The sequence below is a fragment of the Mus caroli genome, chromosome 4, assembly GCF_900094665.2.
Source record: "Mus caroli chromosome 4, CAROLI_EIJ_v1.1, whole genome shotgun sequence".
NCBI classification, from domain to species: domain Eukaryota; kingdom Metazoa; phylum Chordata; class Mammalia; order Rodentia; family Muridae; genus Mus; species Mus caroli.
Window position 1 is genome coordinate 96,568,821 of NC_034573.1, and position 25,424 is coordinate 96,594,244.

Sequence of the window (25,424 nt, forward strand, 5' to 3'; positions counted from 1 at the left end):
AAATTAACTTTGATCAAACGATAGATGTTTAAATTAACTTTGATGATGGGTGTAAAACTTTTAGAAATGTAGCCCCTACCTGTTCCTCATAGAAGCAGACTAGGTAACTCCAAGGGGATAGAAATCAGTGAATATTAACATGTACTATCTTACTATCCCCTTTCTCTCATGAGTATGTGTGTGTGGCATGCATGTATGCATATGTATGTGTATTGCCTAGATATAGGTGCATGCATATATGTGGGTGTATATGCAACATGTGTGTGTAAATGTAGAGACCAGAGGTTGATGTCTAAACTCTTGCTTGATCCTTGTCTACCTTATTCATTGAGGCAGGCTTTCTAAATCGAACTCAGAGCTAAAAAAGACCTCTCCTGCAGGTAGCCTAGAAGATCTATTGTCTCAATCGTATGAATCCTGGAATGATTAGTGAGCTACCATGTTTGCTGTGCTTTTCGGTAGGTTCTGGGCATCCAAATTCTGGTCCTCATGCTTGAGTGACAAGCACTTTAACCACCGAACATCTTTCAGCCCCACATCATAATTCTCACTGGTGTAGAATATGCAGAAAAACAAATTACAGTTTAAAGAGTATTTTATCCCATGTTAGAGCAGTGATTTTCAACATCCCTTACCTGCCAATCACTTGGGGGTTTTCCCAACAGGCGGATTGTGGCTTGGCAGATCTGAAATGATCTCCCATGTTCATTTCAGGCAACGTGCATATGGTATAGCTACCACTAACTCACTGCTGGAGCTTCCAGAACCAGGAGTGAGGCTGGAATGGGGAGCCTTGAGCTACCATAATAATCTAATGAGATTATTCCAATAAGCCCAGGGAGGTAGCATTTGAGCAGACCTGAAATAGGCAATTCTATTTACACAATTCAAAGACTATTCTTTTTCTGTTTAGATACACATTCACTAATGCTTGCTACATAATCTATTGCTCAAAAATATAGCACCTTAAAAGTACAAACTTATTGTGCCCTACTCTCAGGGTTAGCTCAGGTTGTCTAAATGGGTTTTATAATCCAGGCACTGGCCAGGGCTTCTACAGTCTACAAGCTTAGCTGTACTGGCTCTGGTTGCATCACAGAACATAGCAGGCTATGAGGTGGAGGACCTCAGTGATTCTTAATCTTTTGTCTGGAGGCCTCCTTCAGTTTCTTGTCATGTGGTTCTCCCCATAGGCCAGGTTGCAGGATGATAGTGAGCTTCTTTATGTCAGAGGGCAATGGTTGGATTACCAAGCTGAGAGCAGTGCTGTGGACAAACAGTTGTATAGGGACATCTGGACATTAATAGAAATAGAGATAGTTTATTAAGAATGAAGACACTCTGGAGTATGGGAGTGGGCTAGTGAGCTGGGAAGAGGTATACAGATACTGGTCTACAAATCCTGTGACCCTTGTGTAGGTTATTTACGTAGTTCCTATTGTCTCTTGTGGAGTTTTTGCACTTGTAGCTTTGGGTTACCAGTCTTTATCAGTCAACTGGCTTCTTTCATCTGTTAATCTTGATGTCACTCTCTCTGCATCCCACTCTCCCTCCACAGCAGGGCCTCTCCACAACCTAATCTGTCAAGCAGCATCTCCTCACTTCTGCCCTGTTCTGTTGCTGGAAGTGAATCATGAGGTTACTCACACCTGGGGAGATTACCAAAGTTGTGAATGCCACTAGGTGAGGGTCACCATATGCCATTTTATAGGCTGACTACAGCAGCATGTATTAGCTATCTGCGTATCAGCTGTCCTTATGTAGGTTGCTGTTATAGACCGTCTGTTAAGCAAAGAGCATCAGGAGAATGTTTGGCTCCCAATAGAACCCAGAGTTCCTCCAAAGGGTTCTTACTGAGCTAGAGTTGGGTTTGGCCTACCTTCAAATTTTAAAATGGGGGAGGTTAAGCCATTTTCTTGATTTTGAGATATTCAAGCAGAAGCTACAAGGCCACCCGAGAGCTTGTGGGCTGCTGAGCTCTGACTGACCCTCTGGTCATTTTACTACTGCCAATGAAACTGCCCGAGGAGCTGCCAACGAGACAGATGCTGCTGCTGGAGAAACACCCTCTGCAGCCTGGCATTTGTCCGGTAATTGCTCTCCAAGAGAGAATAAACTCTTCACTTGAGGGGGAAGGTGGATGGCGCCTGATTGTCAAGTGTAGGAGTGATTTAGAACAAGCCCTGCAAATAAAATGTAAAAGATTTCATTAAAAAAGCAGAAGACATTTGTATGGGTCTAAAGTTTGGCTGCTTAAAAATCCACTGACTCAAGCCGTGCTCAGTTCCCGGGCACAGACTAACATGCAGTAAATTGAATTATGGGCCAACAACCTCACACTGCCTTTCTTCTTACTTGTGAAGTCATATTTCTTTTTGCAGCAGTCAGAGCCAGTATTTCCTTCTGCCTTATAGTCTGATAATCCAGAAATGCTGCCTTCGGACTGGGTGCTGTACATGCCACCCCTCCTGTGAGGGATTCTAATGCTTTTTCCCTCATAGTTTTTATGTTTTGAATCTTTCAATGGAGAGAGTAGCATTTTTCTTATAAAGTTGTAATAAATAGTAAAATAAACAACCCCAGGAATAGAAATCTCCCACCTAATAACTATTGTCTCAATTACTTCTACTTAAATCAATAATGGTCAAAAAGCTTTAAACCCCCTCCGCCCAGATGGGAAAGATAAAGCCTATGAAGTTTAGGGTGTTTCCTAAGGATCACTTGATACGTAAACTTGCTACCTACTACCTACCTACCAAGCACACCTCGCTGGGGTGTATGCTCTTCCTGCAGTGGGTGGAGTGGGGATTGGTGGGCTAGCACAGACACAGAAACGCTGCATGGAACATGGACTGCAGAATAAGAAGGGGTTGAACTATGGAGTGTAAGTGGTAGAAAGGACACCGGGCAGCTGTGTTAAGTCATGTGACAGCTGAGTGCAAGAACCATAAGATGAGGGGACAGGAGTGAGAAGCACACTGGCAAAGACCCTGCCAGAGGAAGAAGATCATGGCGGGCACTCTGCAGCTCCTTTGTGAGTATATCTGCTTTTATTCAGAGGAGATTTTTTGTTGTTGTTTAACTGAATTGTGGCATCTGGCTATAAAGGGCTACTGTGGTTCTCTAATAATAAAGATTATTAAATTGTTAATATACTAACATTCATCATGGATTTTCAAGGGGCCAATATATTGTAAAGTGTTTACAGAGCTGGTCAACCACAGTCAGCCTTCCTTCCCTCTCCTCTCGCTCAACCCCAAGTCTCCTACTGAGCATTAGCTGTCAACATAGGAATTGGGGAGGGGAGATAGTCGTGGTTGAATTATGCTTTCTAATTTATGAAATAAATATGCTGATAACCACTGATTGAGGACTGCCAGATGTTGGTAAATGGTAGTGGATTTGTATATTTGAATGCTGATGCCCCTCACATCTTAAGAGGTAGGATCCACCCCTTCCATCCATTCATCTGTCTGTCTATCCATCCATCTATCCACCTACCCACCCATCTACCCTTCCACCCATCCATCTATCTATCTATCTATCTATCTATCTATCTATCTATCCATTCACCCGCCCATCCATTCATGCATCCATCAATCCACCCTCCTACCCACCCATCTACCTTCACATCCACCCATCTACCCTCCTATCCATCCATCCATCCATCCATCCATCCATCCATCCATCCATCCATCCATCCATCCATCCACCATACCATCTATCCACCCTCTTATCTACCCACCCATTCATCCATCCACCCACCTCCCCATCCATCCTTCCATCCATTCACCCTCTCAGCTACCCATCCACCCATCCATTTCCAAAGCGGGGTCAACTTACCCTTTTAGTTCAATAGCCATGATGCTGCAGTCCCATGGTAATATTAGAGACTCCACTAAAATGCTTCACTTTCTTTTAAAATAAAAAAGATAGTAGCAAATTGTAAGGGATGGAGATTGCGTTTGTCACCATGCACAGGTGATTAGAGAGTGTCTTTTTCAGTATTTTTTTTGTGTGTGTGAAGGGAGAAGCCTTGGGGGACCAGAAGTTGCAATGCAGAACCTCCAGGAGGCTCAAAGGGGTTGCAGTTAGTGGTTCAAAGCACTTGCTGAATACTGACATGGACCCAGACCACCATCATTTCCCAACTGTACTGTGAGGTCTCGTTCTCTTTTGGCTTCACCCCACACTTGCACTGAGTATCATTTCCACAGAAACAGCAAGTGCCTAAAAACTGGGGCACCACATTCTTAATTTTAGCACCCCATCTGCTCTGAGTAATGACAAACAGAGATGCACAAAACCATCTTTTCAGAGAGCCTCACCCCAGGATTCCTGAGCAAATGCAGCCCCCCACCCCACCCCCATGAAAGCTAGTACTCTCCATGCCCTACCCTGATACCGTGGCCCTGTGGACAGTGCAGTTTAACTTGGAAGTAGCACCTTACAACCTCAGAAAATGAGCAAGTGGAAAGGCAGGTGGGAAGCCATTGGGTTGGAGTTTGCACACTGTATAGCTGCCCAGCAGCTACTTCAGCAACTAGTGAGCTTGGGAGGTTTGGCTCTCATTCCCCTGCACGCTTGGAATGGGGGCTGGTTTCCATTCATTGCAGAGCGCGCTTCCCTCCAGTTTCCTGTGTGAGCTGCGGTTTTAATAAAGCCATCGTATGACCCTGGATCTAACAACAACTAAATTGATCCTAAGTGCATTACTGCGTGTCCTGGTGATGTTCCCCGTGGCACGGAGTGTGTGATGCCACACTACCTTTGGCTGAGTTCATTACCAGAAAGGAGCATCTGAATTATTACAGGAGGCATCTGCTTAGGTAAAGTTATATGTCCCTCTTTGAGTCTCAGCCTCCCTCTTGTGTGAAATGAAAGACACAGGTCATAAACTCCCTGGGCTCTGGATTCAGTTGTTTGAGTTTCCCTGGTTAAAGGCTGGGGAGTTGTTGAGAGAATTAGAGGAGATCATGGGTGGAAACATTGTAAATATTATTCACTTTCATCTTCATGAAGAGGGACAATGGGGCCAGGGCCACTTCACATATTCATCCCAAGAATATTAATACCATAAGAAAACTTAACATTCAAATTTCAAAAAAGCTAGCAAATAGTAAAGATTTGGGCCAGAAATTAAGGGCAACCTCACCTATGCATGGCCCTGTTGTTTTCCTATGACCATTTGTTTCACAGTCATACTGAGAAGGATGCATACACATGCATGCTCTCTGTCTGTCTGTCTTTGTTTCTGTCTTTCTCTTTGTGTCTCTCTGTATCTTTCTCTGTCTCTCTCTCCCTGTCTGTGTCTGTTTCTTTCTCTTTCTCTCTGTCTCTGTCTATCTCTCTGTCTCTCTGTCACACACACACACACACACACACACACACAGCAGCAGCAGCAGCAGCAGCAGCAGCAGCACTACTGACCCAGTCACTGTGAGATGAAGTTGGCTTGTGTTGAAATGGCCACAGATGACCTTGGTTTGAGTGTGGAGTCTGTTGGAAATGAAAGGTGTAGACAGTTCAGGCCATAAAGCATCCAGGTAACATTTAGCTTACCCAATGAGTCTAGCTGAATATTCATGTATTGGGAGCACCATCTAATGCTGTAAACTAGTGTTAATCAACAGAGCTGGTTTTCCTCTGCTTTACCACGTAGGCAGGGATCTCCCAGGTCATTCCCAGGCAGCCACAGACACCTAGATGTCTGAGTACTTTTTCTTGATCGATCTTGCAGTTTGACCTTTGAGCCCAGACCTCAGTTTCTATTGGGCCTTTGATGCAGATACCCAAGATAAGCACTGCTTCGCTGTCTCTTCCTTGGGGTGGGTGTCTCCCCTCAGGGCCACCAACCTCCCATGGTGTGAGAGCTCTTCTGTCCCATGATGTCAAGAGGACAGCAGCAGCCTGGAAAGCCATGTTTTCTGGTACTGTCCATCGTAGCTGTGGAGCCAACCCGTCAGCAGCTCAGTACTGTGAGCTCCCAGATGACAGAGATTCTGGTCCACAGTCTCCTTCTAACACCATCCTGGAGTTTGCTGAGAGATGTCACTTTGTCCCTGAGTTTCTTATCTGTGGCACCAATGTGATTTTGATACCGAGTATCATGTTTAACCTTTGAGATCATTTCACCCAATGAAAGAACCAGGGTTAGTGGGACAGGGCATAGGGCATTCCCTCCTTCCCTCCTCCCTCCTTCCCTCCTCCCTCCTCCCTCTCTCCTTTCAGTCTTCCCTCCTTTCTCTTTTCCTTCCTCTTCTTTCTTTTATTTATTTTTATGTTCCTATTTTTTCCTCTTTCAAATACAGATGTGGATACTCCTGAAGTGTTTCTCTCCTAAGATCCCATGGCTAGTGGCTGGTAAGAACCTCCCATCTAGATTACAGAACTGCTTAAGAACAAGGTCCTTGACTTCACCAGAGCCTGGCTCTGGCCTCTACCTTGCTGGCCTCCTGTTTTTATGGCTTCCTCTTTCCAACATGCTGAACTAGAGTCCTCAGTGTCCTTAGGTCAGATTGACTTGGTGTCTTGGGCTCTCTTTTCTCTCTGAAATGCTCTCGCCCAGCCACACCCAGCCACGCCCAGCCGCACACTCCCACCCTCTTGAATGTTTTACGCTGGAGCAATTTGCCCTTTCTCTGACAACCACCTTAAAAATGTCCTCCTCTCTGGCTGAAGATGAGACACACACCCCCACTCCTGTTTTCTTTCCTAGCATCAGCCACATCTGGCATGTTATGTTTGATTTATATTTCTGTTTACTGACAGCCTCCCTCCTCCAGAAGAACACCAGCTACACTCCAGAACTAAATAACACATGGCACAAAACCACTTAAAAATGCACTGAGTGGTCTGTTAACTAACCATGCTAGTCCACAGCTGTATTTGGAGCAGGGAGGTCTGTGCCCTGTGTTCCCCGCCCTGTTTGTATTTCCCGTAGACCCTTACCTGTGTCTCCCCATGTGACCACACCCTGCCCCACTCCTCTGCTGATCACTTATCAAAGTCACTAGCTGTGATCTGCACTGTGCCCTTTGTCCCTCTCCTTTCCTTTGGTGGCCAGTGTTGCCGGAGAGCCTGTGCAGCTGCCTCCCTAGTTGTTGGACTCTTCGGCTTGGTGAACTTGGGTATTGTGCTATTTAATTTCATTTAACTTTTTATCTCAGGGTAGAGATCTTTATTAGAAATAAATGCACTCAGCTTATGGGGTTTTGTTTGCTTTCAGCATGCTGAGGTATTTCCCATGAGTTCTTTCTCCCTATGCCTGAGGTTTGGAGTACATTTTCTAGAAGCCACTCTATGAAGCTGACTCGGGGGAAATTATGTTAGAAACAGAGGCCTCCTTCTCTAGAGTATGCAAAAGTTTGATTGCCTTTTTAATTCTTAAAGGTGTTTTTTTTTTTTTCCTTGAAGTTCTCATTGTCCTTTTGAAAACACCTTCCTCTCCTCTCCTGGGAGAGTGAATGGCTGTAGATGTTAATAATCTGCGTGTGGGAAAGCAGTCAGTGATGAAAGCTGTACTATTTTTTTAGACCCTGGAGGTGGCCAAGATGGACTGGGAACCAGGTGACTCGTCTAATGGCTTTTCATAATGTCCTAATTGGGTGACTTGTACAACCAAGCCAGTCAGTCTCTGGGATGTGAATCCTCCCTTGAGCAAGAACAGCTCTAGGCCTTTGATATAGACCATCTCCAATATCCCGCCTGCTCTACAGCACTAGGCTGGAAGCCTGAACACTGGGGGCCTGCCTTGCACTTCACTGCACCTCTGCTGGAGGGAGCTCCAGGTGGGCCACTCTCCTTCCCAGAGCCTTCCTTCCTAGGTCTATGCAATGAGGACTAAAGTCCCTGGTAGCTATTTTCCCAGCAGTATCAAGAGCATTTTATTTGGGCATCCTGATGTGGAGATACTTTTGAGCCTTCAGGCCTTGTGATTATTTGAAGCAACTTCTTTTTTTTTTTTTTTTTTAATCGTGTGATTTTTTTCTGGCCATGTGCCACCAGAAAGGAGGGATATAAGTCGGAGGATGAAAAAGCATAGCACATCACACTGACAGTTTTTAAATTCTCCCTTTTAAAATATATTGGGTTTATGTCTCCTTTTTGAGCTTTTTAGTTTTTAAATCTCCACTTTACATTTTAAGTTCTTGACTTGAGGTTGGGGGAGGGGCTCCTGGCTTTCATGCCGCTTTTCCGAGGCCTATTTGAGATTCAGAGATTTTCACCTCTGATTTTCCTTGGGTGTTTTCTTTCCTCTGGAATTCCTGGGGGAAGGAGATCTTTCCTGCTTCCCGCTGATCACATGACCTCGCTTCTAAACTGCTGGGGCCTAGAAAGACTTAGAGATGGCAGAGGATTTACAGGGCTATTAACTGCTTTGTCTAAGCTGCTGGTTACGGGCACCTAATGAAGACCAGTTCAGGTTTTGCTGTTGTTGTTGTTTGGTCATGTTTTGCTTCTTGTATTTTGTTGTGATTTTTGTTTTTGGCTTTGTGTGTGTGTGTGTGTGTGTGTGTGTGTGTGTGTGTAACCCAATGAAATACCTGGAGTAATTGATTTACTAGGTTGGCTCTTTCTTGTAAGCCATTTAGTATGAATTTGATTATCATGTTCTTGATCCCCTTATTTCTGAAGAATGTTCCTAATTTAGATTGGAAACTTTAATGACCAAAGGTGGCGTTCCTTCCAAAGAGAACATCCTCAGTAGGTCAGAGCCCCATAGCTTTGGCCAGGGAGCAGAGACTGAGTGAAGGGGGTATGGTCTTGACTCTGCAAATGAGGAAGGAGGTGTGGTCTCACTGGGTGGGGCTAAGTAGAAAGGGTTGGCATAGAAGATCCAATCTTCTTGGTGTCAACCAGGATGGGAATACCCACACCCACATCTCTAGTCCTCAGGGCACTCTAGATTTTCAGTCCAGAACTGAGACTCTCATTAAGGAAGTATAATAAAGACCCAGGAGTCAGGTGCTATTTTCAAGGTATGGAAATGGATCTTTGAGCCCAAAGACATAGATTCCAGTTCTATTTGAGCTATTGTTTGCTGGGTGGCTTCTCAAGCCAGGGTAGCACAAGACCAGTGTCATCTGCTTGCCTGGGTTGCCATGAGAATAGAATGAGAACACAGAAGAGAAGGTATTTGGTAAACCACGAGGGTGGCTATGAGCCAGAAAGAACCCCTGAGTGAAGAGGGGGAAGTCTACAGGGTGCCCTTCTCCTGGGTCCCTGCGCTCCTTTCTTGCCTCTGTTATGCTCTGACAAGGCTTGCTGTCTTACAAGTCAATGAAAATGGGAAGTGAATGTGGAAGAGGGGAGAAGAGGGAGGGGGAGAGAGAGAGAGAGAGAGTGAGTGTGTGTGTGTGTGTGTGTGTGTGTGTGTGTGTGTGTGTGTATGTGCTCTCGCACACACACTGTTTAGGCCTCAGGCCTCCACCTCCTCTTGAGTCTTCAGCAGCTCACCTCTGCTGCCCTACTGAGCAGGTAAGGGGAGTTAATGATGAAATGTCAGAAAGGCACTTGGGGGCTTTTAGAAACACTGTCCCATGCCATGACACACAAACATGCTGTCAGGAGGCAGAACAGCCATGTCTGCATCTTTAATCATCATGTCACTTTTGTGAAATGTAATCAAGAGCCCTCTTTGAGGAGAGTTGTGGGAGACCCTCAAGGATGTGAACCTAATGCTCCTTTTAAAAGTTTGCATGAGGAGAGACTACTCAGCACGCTCATTCTCAGCAGGCAGAAATTAATCTGAGCCATTCTCCAAATTTACCAGGCAAGCACTTGCCTGAATAGACAAGGAGCCTAGGGGGATTTTTTGTGGGAGTGATGAGTTGTGAATCTCAATATGATATGTGTGTAAAAAAAAAAAAAAAACAAAAAACAAAACAACACAACATCGGTCGGTCTGTTGTAAGAGAGAAAAGATGTTTGAGTGTTTGACAAAGCAGGTTATTTTTAAACTGAGAAAAAAAATAGTATTGCAGGGAGTTGAAAGATTTCACGGCTTTATTTATTCAGTTAATATATATGGGGGAGTTTCTTGCATCTTATTAAGACAGGTGTAGAAGAAAATGCAAGGGAAATAGGTGACCATCTGTGCCCTCGGGTGGCCCTCAGGCTCACTGTGGGACGAGATACAGGTAGGTACAGCTGACAGCTGATGCAAGGCAGGCTGATTTGGTGGGGACATTGTTATACACTAAGCCAGGTATTCTTGGGTGTGCTTGGATTCTGTCAGAGAAATAGTGTTTAGGACTCGGTGTCCCATCAGTTTGTGCCTTTAGTTTCTCCTGCTGCAAAATGGGTCTCATAACAGCTTCCTGGCTAAGCAAAGATTGAATGAGACAGGAGTTAAGTCATGCTTAGAGCAAACCATAGCCCAGAGAAGGCACTTGGAGTGTCAGTCTGCCTCCCTGCCAGCATCTCCTTTCCTTTCTGTGCTACATCCCAAGCACATAGGTGTGGGGTTGGTTTCCTTAGGCTTTTGAAGAATAGCGAGCAGGGCAGCATGTTCTTCTTAGGGTCTGAACTGGGATGTTGAACAGATGTCTTTTCCGTGTCCCTCTTGGTCACTCACTTCTCTTCTCCAACTTTCTCCAGAAACTGGCATGTGGATCTCAGAGACTGGCATGTGTGGGCTGTCTCTGTCTCATTGCCTCTCTATTCACCCTTAAGCCTCCTGGATGCTTATTGGAATTCTTGAGTCCTGAATCCTGGCAGGAGGAAGTGAGATTTCCAGCCTTATCTTTTTAAGTTTCTTCCCACTGGGTTGCCTTTGGTCTATCACCAAACGTCAAAGCTCCATCTAAAGCGGCCATTTCTCCTCACTCTGGACATCCTCTGCCAGGCTTGGTAGAGCTAATCCTGCTCCATTCCTGGGACGCTGCACTGCCCTGTGAGGTAGAAAGCACTGTGCCCTTAAACACAGCTCACTCTTATATAAGCAATCTCTCTACGAAGCCTTTTGAACAATCTTACTATGAGGTTGACATCTGATTCCCACTGAAACAGCAAAGAGGGAATGGAGTTTAAATGGGAGAGGAGCTGTGCCACTGGGTGCCTGTCATGCTCTGAATCTGTGATCTCCAGAGCAGTTAGAGTATGGGCTTCATGTATGCATGAGGACTGAGTTTTGGATTGGGGTAGATGTCCTGGACTGGAGCCCGAGGGTCAGGTGAAGTTAGAATATCACATCTCTTTTCTCAAAACAATTTTTCAACACTTGTGTTTCTTTATTAATTTTTGACAAGTACACATTGACTAACCAATTTGTATATGGTATAGGAGATAAATATTAGGAAAGTTTCCCTTTTCATTTCAAACATTTATATATGAATGAAAAGGACAGATGGAAGGAAGGAAGGGAGGGAGGGAGGGAGGAAGGAAGGAAGGAAGGAAGGAAGGAAGGAAGGAAGGAAGGAAGGAAGGGAGGGGGAAGGCAAATGATATACAATGGATTCCTCTCTCACTCTGAAGCTAAGTGCATTATATGCTGCCTTCTGTGTCCACTCAGAAGACATTAAAAAAAGAAAAAGAAAGCGATTCCAATGCTTGGTTTCACTGAGGTAGACACTGAAGTTCAGAGCTAGCAAGAGGCCACACTGTTGGTCATGTCTCAGGGAGTTGACGGAAGCACAATTTGTAATCTCAAAACTCAAGAGGCTGAGTCTGTGGATCTCATGCTTCTCTGCCAGCCCCAAAGAGAGGAACAGCAGTGACTTCAGCATTTTGGCAAGGATTAGCAGGTGTGCTTGACTGGAAGCTGTAGGTAGCATGTAGCCCCATCCCTGGGGCTGGAGAATATCCCCTGCTGTGGCAGCAAGGCCTTACATAAGAGTTCATGCTTGGAGTCTAAGAACAGCCATGCAGGCAGCCTGGCTCAGGAAGACTGGAGTATGAATTCCTAGCAGGAGGAGGTCTTGGATGCCTCCTGGGAACTAAAACTAAATTAATCCTGTGGTCCCCATAGTGTAGGACTTTGTTTGCTCCCTGAAATGAGTAGCTCAGCTTCTTCTTCTCCTAAGGTGACCTCCCTGCTAATCTTCCCACCCCTGGGCTGACACACAGCTCCCACCAGGTCCCTGCTGTACTGCCTTGGGGCTCTTCCTAAGTGCTGGTCTTGTGGACAGAGTCTGCATCAGCGAGCTGAGACTCTTGAAGGAGTGCATATGCCTCTCTTTTACTTGATTCATTTGGGTAGTTTCTTGCTTTGTCGCAATTGAAGATTCAATCCCAGGTCCGGGTAGCTGGAACTGGATGTGGGTAAAAGGGCTTCAGGAAGCAGGGTGGCACTAACAAATTGACAAGTTTCAGAATTAGGGGCTGGACATCAGTGAAGGCCATTATTCTCCCCATCACTGTTTGCCCTCTGGTGCCAAAGACCGATAGTCATTCTACGTGCAAAAAACATCCATGGCATCTCAGTGTCTCTATGGTCTCATCCATCTGAAACATCGTATTTCCTCCGAACCTCATGAGATCCAAAGTCCACATTTTCATTATCTAACTCATTCCCATCGTGTCCCAGAAATTAGAGCGTGAACCCTGTGGAGGGACATTTTTCTGCCTCTTACCAGTGCTCCCCTCTCTGTGATGAATATGTTATGTAAAGCACACCATGTCTGCCAATAGCCTTATGTGCTGTGTATTCTGAGTCATTTCAGTTTTCAGTGACCAGATCAAGTTTCAGGGTTTTAAGTAACATATTCTATGGTGCACTTCTTGATCTGGGGTGGGGTGGGGGGTGTCATGCAGCCCCTAGGGCTCACGGGAGCTCTCTTAACCATCATTGTCATCTCTGAATTCTGCTGTCAGGATAACGTAGGGAGCATTTAGTCCAGTACCTGGGATGCACCCACACAAACCCATCAAATGAGAGTATCAGGGTGACCTTCAGCATGTACCAACCTATACTGCTTGCAGTGATAGTGGGAGCTGTCAGGTGTACTGTCTTCTTAGAAACAGTTCCTTGTGTACAGGAGAAGCAGGTCTGTGGTAAGAGGAGGTGTCTCCTTGCAGGAGTGTTTGAGGTGAGGCGTTTTGGATGTTGATCAGTGAATCAGAGAGGAGCTTTGCTGGGAGCACAAACAGCCTTCAGTGTTGCTCAGTTGCTTGGGAGTTGCCAAGAGTGATTGTGGGTTTGTGTGTGTGTGTGTTTCTGTGAGATGGTTCAAATAAACACACAAATCAGGGAACAACAGAAACAGCGCTCCCTTTGTCCGAGCGTCCATCCTCATTTACGGTTTCAGGAAAACACAGCCCCATGGTTAGCATGGCTGCCTATACTTTCTGTTAGGGAGATAATTGTAGAAATTAGGTTGCTTCCTATGAAGTGCAGCTCCTTTTGTGGAGAAAATTTGAGGCATCCATGTATCCTATTTTATAGTAATTGAGATTGGACTAGCAGATCATTAACAGAGCAAAGGAAGATGATAGCCTGTTTTGGGTTTGTTTTTGTTTTTGTTTTTGTTTTTGGAAGGAAGGTGGTAAAAATTTGATGTTTGAGAAGAGAAGGGAGAAAAATAGGTTGTCAGGAGTGGGAGAGAGCATGCCACCTGTCTCTACTTTCTATGAGGGAGAGGATGGCCTCTGTCAGTGAGGCCCTTGAGGGGCCAGATAGGCAGAACCCTTGCAGGAAGAGCGGTCTAATGATCACTGTGTTCTGGAAGCTGTTGGGATGAGTCCATGCCCAAGGTCAGCCTGGAAAGCCAGGTAGCAAGGCAACATCTGTTGCTCATTTCACTCAGCTAGCTAGCTAGTTCGTTCTCTCTCTCTCTCTCTCTCTCTCTCCCTCTCTCTCTCTCTAGTAAAATGCAGCTTGTGGAAGGGAGAATAAGTAAGGGCCGGAAAGCCGGGTGTTGTGGCGCACGCCTTTAATCCCAGCACTCGGGAGGCAGAGGCAGGCGGATTTCTGAATTGGAGGCCATCCTGGTCTACAAAGTGAGTTCCAGGACAGCCAGGGCTACACAGAGAAACCCTGTCTCGAAAAAAAAAAAAAAAAAAAACAAAACAAAACAAGTAAGGGCCGGATACATTTTTAAGTAAATCAGCACGTCAAAGCCAAATGCAATATTTGCTTATTTAAAGCCCCCCCCCATCTTCCTGAGAGGGACTCATTAAACACTTGTCTCTTCTTTCTGCAAGACCCCAGGGACTGCGGTCCTTTTGTGTCATCCAGACTCACATCACAAGGAGACACACATAGAGAAGAGGAACAAGGTTGAGGAAGGAGGAGCAAGTGGCTGGTGTATTTGCCTGGGCAGTACAGAAGAGGTCAAGATGAAGGGAGAGCCTAAATGGGTCTGTGAGGGTTGTTATGTTGGAGGAGGCAGTGTGGTGCCTGGCTGGGACCTTTGCCCTGGGTGGATGAAGCAGCAGCCAGCCCATGCTCCATCTCTCTAAACCTCCCAGCATCTGGAGTCAGCTTTGCAGGGTAGTGCTGAGGGGCTGAACATTGAACTGATTTGATTGGCAGACACTGATTAATAGCCCTGCTCTTACCTTTCCTGCATGAAGTTTCATTTATCGGGGACATCTCAGGTAGGGGCCGTGGAAGGATAGCAGAAGCCTTTAAACCAAGAAACTCTTCTAATAGAGGCAAGCCATCGTTCCCCATCCTGGTTGCTGGCCTCCAGACCCTGGAGCCAACTGAGCTAACACAGTAGGGACAGAACCGGAACAGTCCCTGTTGCTTCCCTCTGGTACCAGCCAGCAGTCACCCTGCAGCTGTAAAGAATGGCTGAGGTCTACACCAGTCTATGTTTTTACCCACATGCTTGCCTGGTTTATTTGCTATGGCTATAACTGAGTTCCCAAGATGTCCAGTGGTTTAGAAGAATAGCTCATGTTTTGTTTTCTGACTGTATCTGTCTCCTTCTCTGGCCATCTCCCTCTCTGCCCCTGTCTTTGTCTCTAAGGTCTCCATCTCTCTCTGTCAATGGGAGCTTTGTTCCTCAATATGGCTGGCATTCACTAGCTTTTCAGAAATCAGCTGGAGCATACCTGTTGCACTGTCTCACTCCGTGTCGTAGTTATTGACAACATTTGCTTCACCTGCTGCCGACGTTTGTCCCCAGACTGAGGTAGAGCCCAATCTGCTGTGCACCACTCTGCCTACCTTCCTCCTACCACACAGTGGCTATCTCTGGTTACCTACCTAGGAACCACTTGAATGGCTTGATGCTGGTATAACTTGTCTTTATCTCTTTCTGAGCCTCTAGAGTAGAGGATTCCAAGGGAAACGGTTTTCAGTAGCCACTTTACCAGTGACTCATAACCTTGCCTTTGAGTTTTCTTATGTGTTTCCTGCATGATACACTGGGGCCCTGTGTCTGTGGATGTTGTCATCCAAAGGTGGCCAGGTATGTTTCCATTCACAGTGGGGTGCTGTGATGCCTGACTAAGACAGTAGACACATAGCTGTATTAAAAGATCGGGAATAGAGGGGCCGGCGAGATAGCTCTGTGATTAAGAGCACTCACTGCTCTTCCTGAGGACCTGGGCTTGATTCCCAGTGTCTACATGGCAGTTCATAACTATTGTGATTCCAACTACAGAGGATGCGATGCCCTCTACATAGAGTGAATAAGTAATATTCAGATGATGACAGTTCCAGGGGCTCTACCACCTTGTTCTAGCCTCCATGGCTACCATACACACATGTGGTACACAGAAATACATGCAGGCAAACATACATGAATAAAATAATAAGAACTCAAAAAGATGGGAATTAAGACTGAGATAAGTCAAGAAGGTGAAACAGGGAGAGGGCAGCATCGATCAGAGAAGCAAAAGCAGGCAGCTGTGAGAGTCCATGCTGCTTGACTCATTGACTTCTGAAAACACCCACCAAGATAGTGCGTTTTCCCCATTTCTCAGATGAGAGGACTGAGGCGGAGTAATAAAATAGCACAGAAAACCTAGGCTATGTGGGCAGGCATGTAGGAGTCAGGTGCAGTCAGGCAGGATTCGAATTCAGCCTCTGGACAGCTTGTTAAGTTTACAGCCTGTGAATTGGTGTTGTGGAATAAGAGACCAGGGATTTAGAAGGAAGGACTCGTAATACTGTAAGCAATGGCAAGGTGACTTGAGGGTCATAAACTTAGCCTGCCTTCCTATCTGCCTGTCTGCCTGCCTGCCTGCCTGCCTGCCTGCCTGCCTGTCTGTCTTTATCTTTCTTAAATTTTTGAGTTTTGTTATTGGTTTGTTTTGGTTTCCCACATACAGAGTTTCGTGTAACCCAGGGTGGCTCAGATTTAGTGTGAAGGTGACCCTGCTTTACTGATCTCTCCGCCTCCATCTTCCAAGTGCTGGGATTATACCTCTGCGCTTATACCTTTTAAAATACCCCCAGTGTTACATAGTGAGTTTTCATAGTCCTCAAATATTTAATGAAACTATATGGTTCATTAGTGAAAATAAATGCCTCTAAGCATGCCGTGTGGCTCTCACAGAAACTCCTTTAATAATGCTAGAACCTGGTTCTGACGGGCTGGCTTTGGGTTTGATTAGACAAAAGTATTCCAAAGTCCCTGGCTTTCAGAGGCTGCAGGCCCTCGAGCAGTGGCTCCACCTGCCTTTGAGGATGCCTTGTCCCTTCAACAGGCTCACTTCCTCAGACCTTCCCCTTCTTCCCATTCCTGTCAACCCGTGGAATTAACTCCATTACTCTCCCATTTTACAGTTGTGCCAGATGATGAAATTATCCACAGTCTAATTCTAGATTTTTTTCCACTAGAAAAGTGAAACCAACAGATATCACATAGCAAGTAATCCTTTATATTTTTACATCAGTTTTGAAAAGGAGAAATGTTTTTTGTTCATAAACTATTTTAAACAAGTTCAGCCTACATCTGTTTGTCCTGCTTTGGGCCAGCAAGATGGTTCAAAGTGGAAAGGTACGCACGCTGCAGGCCTGGAGAGTTGAGTTCTGTCCCTGGAAGCCATATCAAAGTTGGAGAGAACTGATTTCATGAAGTTGTCCTCTGACATCCTTTCGTGTGATGTGACATACATGTCTGCCCTCATACCTCCCTCCCTCCCTTCTTTTCTGTCTCTGTCTGTCTCTGTCTACACACACACATACACACACACACACTCACACACTCGCGCACTTGAAACAAAAAGCATTTCTGCTGGTACTGTATGTTGTGATCTGAGTTAAGCTGTAGAGTGTGTGTGTGTATGTGTAAAATGGAAATCCTAAAATTGGCAAAAAAGTGAAAGGATGAGTTCACTTGAGCCTTTTCCTTAGGTTGACAATGATAATGTTTTATCTCCTATGATTGGTGATGTATAGCCATTATGTTTTAGGTATTGCATGCATACACACATGTGCATTTGTATGTATATAAATTTCTTCTAGATCAGTTCAAAGTAATACAGCCATATCTTGGCCCTTCTAAATATTTGATGTATTTCCCCAAGAATATATATATTCTCTTACATAACCATGGAAAAAGTTGTCAAATAAATTTAACATTGATACAGCATTGTACCTAATATAGTTTTAATTGTCACAAAGATTTTCACTGTGGTACATCCTTTCTCTTCAAAATAGAATCCTGCACATAGATCATATCTTTGATATATTTAGTTCACTTTCATCAAAACTCTCTAGCCTTTCTTTGTGGTTTATTGCATTTTGGAGAGCATAGCCTCTCATGGCTTCCCTGTTTGAAAGGTGTAACCTGAGCAGGTACCAGGAGGGTTAGCAGGGTCTGAGGAGCTGCATCTTCGGGTTGTACCTCCCCTGTGTCCTCCTTGTTGACACTGATCTTCATAATTTAATTGAGATGTTGTTCAACTCCTCTATTGAATGGTTATAGATTTCCCCTTGGAACCCACAGATTAAGTGGGAAGACACTTTAAGACCTACAGAGTCCTATACCTCATGAAAAATTCCCAGGTCTACATTTGTCTAGGATTAGTATCTGACTGGTCTCTACTCTGGAGGTTTCAAAATGTCTCTGTGTAGTTGCAGTACTCCCTTGTTACTATCATTCCGTGTCGGCATCCACTCTGTACAAGGCAACCTCCTAGCCATCCCCTTTGTTCACCTGTCAGCAGGGTTGGGCATATCCAGCATAGCTCCAGGGATTTGGAGCGGACTAGGATGGCGAGGGAATAAAGAACCAGCAAACACAGAGAAACACGGCAGAGCTAGGACCAGCTGGAGTGGGGTGCTCAAACCTCAGCCTCCTGGAAGCTCAACCAGTCTCTTATGTAGAGTGGAACAGAGAAGCAGGGTTATTCAGCACTGCTGGACAAGAAGGTAAGGTGATTGTATTCAAGTTAAGGAGGAGGCAGGGTTTAGGTATACAACTAGACCAGAAGAAGCAGTATCTATAGAGAAACAAGGTAGGCTGTAAATATCCAGGAGGTAGGGAAGCTATGAAGGATATTTTCTTTACATATTGTCAAGACTTGGTCCCTTGAGGAAAGCTTTGTATCCCTCTGAGCCCTAGGTCATGGGATCCTTGATATGGTTGTGCCCATGTCAACTGCACACAGGGCTGCTGGAGTTAACTAACATTCAGTCCATGTTAACATTAGCAGGACTTAACTCACGGGGGCCTCCTTTGTTTCCTACGGGTATGGACTTATGGATTTCTGTTTTGTTGGATGATGTATTATTTCCTATCATCTTGCTGCGTAAATCATTCTGTCTGAGGTGGTCCTAGGACCTTTTCTCCTGTAGTTTTGCACTGGGCACTTCCTCACTTTTTGGAAGAACATGGCATCTGACCTGGTTTTGTTCCTATATATCCCAGCCCCAGCTTCTTATGTAAAAAATTAAGGTAGAGACCACCCCCCAAGTTGGAGGTATCTTACTGTGCCTGGGACTCTTTGCTTCTAGGTCTTTTTAGGGATGAACACACACACACACACACACACACACACACACACACACACACAGAGGTTTCATTCCCTGAAACCTCCAATTTCCAATCTGCCATCTAGCGTTCTTTCCTGCCTTACTCTTCCTATGTACTCGAACCAATCTTCTTTGCTGAGAACCTTGACTCCCAAGACACCTGTGCACCACTCCCTTGCTCTGTAGTGTGTCAGAAATAGTTTCAGGTTTCTTTTGCCTGTGGCAATACAGAAAGCAGAAAAACCTTCTAAACAGGTTTGGCATTTCCCTTTTAGACGTTGGATGCTCTTTCTGCCCAAGATGGAGTATTTGCAGTTATATCACAGATTCCTAAGTGACTTGGTCTGTCTTTCCCATCTAGACTTTGCATCACTGGCCTTCAGATTCTCATGGCTCTCAGAGCTGAAGTAATCTGCTTCATTTTTTCCATGTCCCCCAATTCCCATCCATGTTGATCTTCAATTGTATAGAACAGTATGCAAAGTCTACAACGAACTACCTTCACCCTCTGTCAAGGCACTTGCTACCTGGTTACTGCACCATCCAGCCCTTTTTGTATAGAAATCACCACTCTTTCCTGGATTATTTACCCTGTTTTTTTTTTAAAGCTTTAAATTTAGTCCTTGCAACAACAACAACAATGACAACAGCAAAAAGAATTGAGCTGGCCTTGTTGGGGTGGGGTGGAGGCACTCCCTTACTTCCAAACCCCTTACCCCATGTCGTGCAGTTTTTAATTTAGGGATGAAGAAGCCAAAGCTGTGTGCCTGTACCTTGCAAACATTTGTTCCTTACTGAACTAGCCTGTTTCATGTGCTTGTTATTTGTACAACATGGAAGAAGATGTCCCGCAATGCTAACCATGGTGATAGTTGGGTGCAGTTTTCAGTGGTACCCATATGGAGTGCTGATCCTGAGTAATGGCTTCAGATTTCCAGGCACCCGTTGTCTTACTCTTTTAGAAGGGAATATGTACCCCTCTTGGCATGTCATATAAGACTGTATCAAGTTGAAGCCGTTTTATTATGACTTTTCAGTTGAGATGCAAGTTTTATAGCATAAAATGAACCATTTAAAATGTTTTTCTTATACTTATCACAGATATTTGCAAACCTAGCCTTCATCCCCATCTATTCCAAAATATTTTCATCACCCCAATCCCCCAAATTGACTAGGCATCCATTGAGTAGACTCTTTTACTATCAACCTTGTCCAAACAACCACTGACCTGCTTGGTGGGGGGGCCTTACCTGTCTTGACCATTTCCTAGAAATGAAACCATACACTACGCAGTAGTCTTTGTCTAACTCCTTTCACTTGGCCGATGTTGCCAGGGTCCTTCCATGTTACAGCTTGTTCCTCCGATGTGTTCATTTTAACAGCTAAGTGATGGTCCACGGGGCAGAAGGACCACACTTCCTTATTCATTCTTCCACCGATGTGCAGTGAGAGGTGAATGGGGGCAGAGACTGGCTTCTGCTTCAGTCTAACTCATGTATTTGCCCTGTGACCTTGGATTAGTCCTCATGTAACCAGGTCCCAATTTTCCCATTGCTGAAGAAAAGTCTAACATCTAACTCTTCATGTTGATGAAATGATTGAATAAGTAATGTCTAAAAAGTCTATAGCTCCAGTAAGCCTTTTTACGGCAAAACTCTATGGTAGGGGAAAGAGCATCTAAATTTGCATTGTAGTATGTGTGTTCCCTTGTGCTGGCTCTGTTAGAGTTACCAAAACCCTCCCTGCTTTGTTTCTCAAGAAGAGGCATCTCTGTTTCTTCTGTTTTGTGGTAGGGTGGGTTTGGCCTCCACCCCATCTCTTCCCCAACACGGGATTTTACATTTCGGAAGCAGTTCACTAGACAGAATGTCTGTAGTGGAATGTTACATAATTCACATTTAGACTTGAAGAGCTCATTATAAAAAACCTGACACACTTCAGAAATATTAAATTACTGCAGATTGTGTGGAGCAAAGAAACATTATTGAAGCATTTCAAAATTCCAGACGAGCCTGAGTTTAACTGATAGGGTTTCACAGCTTTTCCTGGGGAAAATGATTTGCGTTGTCACATGCTTTCTGGCCCTGGAGGACTTTAATCTCCTTAATTACAAAGAAATGAATTTCCTAAATAATTTGGAGTTACTTCGCAGAATTCGCTCAACCTCTGGCTTTTGGAAAATTAAAGGGAATGCCAGGCCCGTGCTGTGTGTGATTTCCACCACAGCTTCCCTATCTAAGTTTCTATTCAGAATGGCTCTGGTGTTTCCCATCATTATTGGTACAGGGAGGTACTTCAGAGATTCACAAGTAATGCTCACAGCACTCAAACCTATCACATTTTGCCAAACAAGAGACTGGATTGCCCAGGGGAAATGGAGAGGTACTAGATGTTGGCTTTTGAAGTGGAAGGAGAGAAAATAGTCCAAATTTTATCCATTTTCATAGAGCAGCTTTTGAGAATCTCTGAAATCGTATAAACTCATGTCTGGGAGCTCCTTTCTATATTTAGGGATTAGGCACCTACTGTATACAGCACCACAAGAATAGGAACAGCTGATATCCTGCCACTTCCTATACTTTGTCCATTCTCAGAAGGTAGCCTTAAGCTCTCCTGGTTTCCCCATCTACAAGTGGTCACATACTAGACACGAGGCCTGGTTTACACCACACAAGAACCTCTGGCCTCTTGTTTATGAAACGCTGGGCAAGAGGGTCTGCTAGGCTGTCTTTCAGTCCTGTAACAGGTATGCTCTAGGTTCTACAGTGACTTTGTTGATTGGGCAGCATTAGCTCCATCCTCCAGGTAAAGAAACTGAGTCAGGGCAAGCTCAATGGCTTCCTTGGTGACACATGGCTGGCTGGGCAGCTGTCAAAACTCTGGACTTAGCCACAGACAGTATGGACAGAAGAGATTCCACTTTACAAGAGAACTCAGGAGGTTTCTCAACTGGATAGTATTTTTTGAAGTGAACCTTAAGTGGTTGGATGAATGTCAAGGCAGACCTAACAGAAAAGAGCGAATGACCAGCAGAGGCACGAGGGAAGGGTGCGAAGATGATCCATAGTGAATCACCTTCCTGCCAGACTTGAGCGTCCTTTCATTCATTAGATGAGTGATTTCCAGTCTCTGCACTGTTGCTCATGACAAGCCTTCCACTAGTTTAAAAAAAATACTCATGCATTCACTTGTGTGTTTGCTCTCCATGTGTTTATAGAGGTCCTTCCACTGTGTGTTCGACAAAAGTGTTGTTGTTCAGGATCCCATAGAATACAGCTAATCCCATGTGTAGCTTTTATGAAGGTAAACCAGAGCATACACTTGCTCCTCTGAGCCCCGGGCATGTCAGCATTTATGTCGGCGTTGGCTCTGCTCATGCAGGGGTCTTGCTGCTTCCCACAGCACTGATGCCTCTGCTGGGTTTCTCTCCTTTGTGGACTAGCAGCAGGCTACCAGACTTGCATGGTGTTGGTTTACTCACAGTCTACACTAGAGAAGAGTCAATATTTATTGCAATGAAACGATATGTCAATATGTGACCAGTAACTGTGACTCTACTATTCCCTATGGGACGTGTCTTTGGAAAGATGGTGTCGGTATGTACCTAATGCCCCAAAGATGATGAAGGCATTCTCACTTTTTAATGTGTGGTTTCAGAAAGTCCATTCTACAAAGGCAATTTTCTCTTTTCTTTCCCTGTAAGCTTAGAGCTACTAATTCAAGTGCTTACGTACAGAGATAGTGTCCTTTGAAAGAAACTAATTAGGCTATTTTTAAAAATCTGACCAGGTATCATTGAATAAGGTGGACATCGCCTCACAATTAAGTTTGAATGTAATTTTGTATGGCTTTCTTATTAAGCCTTATAGTTAAGCCATCTTTAATTGTCATGATTAAGAGGGTTAGGTCATTATTCTTTTTGAGCTCCAACTGGCATTCGAGGCCAGGGCTCTTAGATTAAGCACTTCTAATTCTCTGGAACGAGCTAAATCTTGCTAGTACGATTTCAAGAAGCATTTCTAGATCTTTGTTTTTTTTTCTTAATATCGATAGTGGATAACTAGTGAGATGTTTATTCTCAGTGGATTCTCAGCTCCGACTATCAGATGAGGACTGGGGAAAAACTATTGACAAAGGCAGTATGTTTATTCAATTTAAATGAGATCTAAGGCGACAGTGCATGTGTACCATTGAGGTCAGCGTATCGAACGTGTCTAGTAAGTGCATAGTAAATGCTAGCTTTAATTGAAGTGTCTGTTGTTAAAATCATCATCACTCTCTCCCTAATGGCATCTATTCTTCATAATCCTCATTACTTCTGTAATACCTGTTCAGGAAAGGCAGAGTGAACAAAACTTGGGTCTTCCATTCCTGTCCCCTTTCCTTTCTTTCCCCCCACATTAAATGCTTGTCTGCCCTTACAGCTAAGGGAAAAGCTGACATAAAAATTGGCTGGCTGCAAACTTCCTCAGCCCCATTTGTCACCTTACCCTTGGAGCCCAATTGCACGTCAACTCTGTGTCCCCTCTGATGCCTGCCAGTGAGGGACAGACTGCAGGTGACTCCCCTATGATCTGCCTTAGCTGTTCAGGCTCTGATCAAGCTTGGCTGATGGATGGGTGGCCTGTGGTTGGAAATGTCTCCACGGGGCTGGTCAGGAAATCCGTCTTTGTGATATTTTCTGGGTGGCATCTAGTGCTTGGCCATCAGGAACATGGGCAACAAAGAGCTGGGGTTTGCTGCTTTTGGAAATTTACGTTTCTTAGCTTGCTTAAACTGCTTTGCAAAGAGTGTGCTCGTTTTCCTTGTAACGTCAACCCCATCCAAGGCCTTATAAACTCAGACTGAGACGAACATTCATCCACAAAGACTAAGGTGTTCTTGCTGGGGCGTGCTCCTTGGTTCATTTCCTCACATTTCTCTTCAGCCAGAGGAGGACTGTGATTCTGACTATTTTCTTGCTTTTATTTGCAGCACTCCGCCAGAGTGAATGACATGCACGGTGTGGGGTGTCCTTTCTGAAGGGAGGAGCCTTTCTCTTGGAGAGGATCCTCGATGAGCCTGGCCGAGGCCCGGGGTCTGTGTGAAGAGGACTAAGGATTAAGTAGGATGTCAACTGAGACAGAACTTCAAGTAGCTGTGAAAACCAGCGCCAAGAAAGACTCCAGGAAGAAAGGTAGGGCTAGCCGTGAACCCTTCACAAGGCTGCCTTTCTGTGTAATAATAAAGTTAACTCTAGAACGATAGAAAAACAGCTGTGCCGCAGGTCTTGTTTTTATGGTGATTTTGTGCTCATGTTTTGATGGCTATTATTCACCAGGTTCAACCCCTAGTTATTTTTGTAAGACCCAGGGTCCTTCTGCTTATGTCCTCTAGCCATTTCTCCATCAGGGTCAACCCCTGTTGACCCCACCTCTGCTCCGACTCCAGACTTTCTCCCTGTTGCATTGGTCTTTTGCATATTGCTGTGCTTCTCAAACTCTGACCACACCAGGCTACTGAAGGCTGATGACAGCAGAGCGTGGAGTATATCCCCAGTGAGTGTCCAGTATCTGCAGACTGCACTGCTAATGAGTTCCCAGGCGATGCTGGTCTGGAGGCCCCACTGAAAACTACAGAGGCATCTACAGAAAGCCTGTCCTTGCTCATTGCCTTTTCTTCATGGATCAGTACCTGTTGTCCAAACTGGGTTTTGTGTAATCTCCTGAGCCTTTTCTCAGTCCCCAATGGAGATGGCAGCTTGCTTGTTTTGCTTCCGTTGCACTTTGTAGTGTCTTGCTTTATTTAAAATGTCTTATATTTCTATGAGTCATCTGGAGTAGCAACTCTTAGAGCAAGGCCCTGTGCTCCCCCAGGACACTAAGCACATAGAAAGTACTTAAGAGAAGGTCCACAGGTAGCTGGTGATGAGGATTGACATGTCCAGAGTCTCTTACAAAGATTATTCTATCATTATGCATATTTTGCAGGGAGATTTGGTTCCATGGTTTTATGAATATGCGTATTGTTAAGTGTGTGCCATTTGGTGGTTAGGTGGTGTACTGGCTGGTTTTGTGTATCAACTTGACACAGGCTGGAGTTATCACAGAGAAAGGAGCTTCACTTGGGGAAGTGCCTCAATTAGTGATCAAGAGGGAGGGCCCCTTGTGGGTGGTGCCATCCCTGGGGTGGTACTCTTGGTTCTACAAGAAAGCAAGCTGAGCAAGCCATGAGAAGCAAGCCAGTAAGGAACGTCCCTCCATGGCCTCTGCATCAGCTCCTGCTTCCAGACCTGCTTGAGTTCCAGTCCTTACTTCTTTTGGTGATGAACAGCAATGTGGAAATGTAAGCTGAATAAACCCGTTCCTTCCCCAACTTGCTTCTTGGTCATGATGTTTTGTCCAGGAATAGAAACCCTGACTAAGACAGGTGATTAGAAGTGTGCTTATTCGATCTTTCCTCTCTGTCTCTGTGTCTCTGTCTCTGTCTCCACCTCCATCTCTCTCTCCCTGTTTGTGTGTGTGTGGTGTACGTGTGTGATGAATGTTGTGTGGTTTTTTTTTTTTTT

The 25,424-nt window shown here is 44.9% G+C and overlaps 1 protein-coding gene across 5 annotated transcripts in view; it reads left to right on the forward strand.

Moving 5' to 3' along the window:
• Nucleotides 1–25,424, forward strand: part of Dab1 (DAB adaptor protein 1) — an 853,780-nt gene that overhangs the window by 563,864 nt on the left and 264,492 nt on the right. For all 5 annotated transcript variants that reach the window (XM_029476417.1, XM_029476418.1, XM_029476419.1 and 2 more), the window contains one exon: nt 23,852–24,053. In XM_029476417.1, coding sequence (XP_029332277.1) covers nt 23,987–24,053 — 67 coding nt within the window. In that variant the 5' untranslated portion in view covers nt 23,852–23,986. The remainder of the gene's footprint in view (nt 1–23,851; nt 24,054–25,424) is intronic.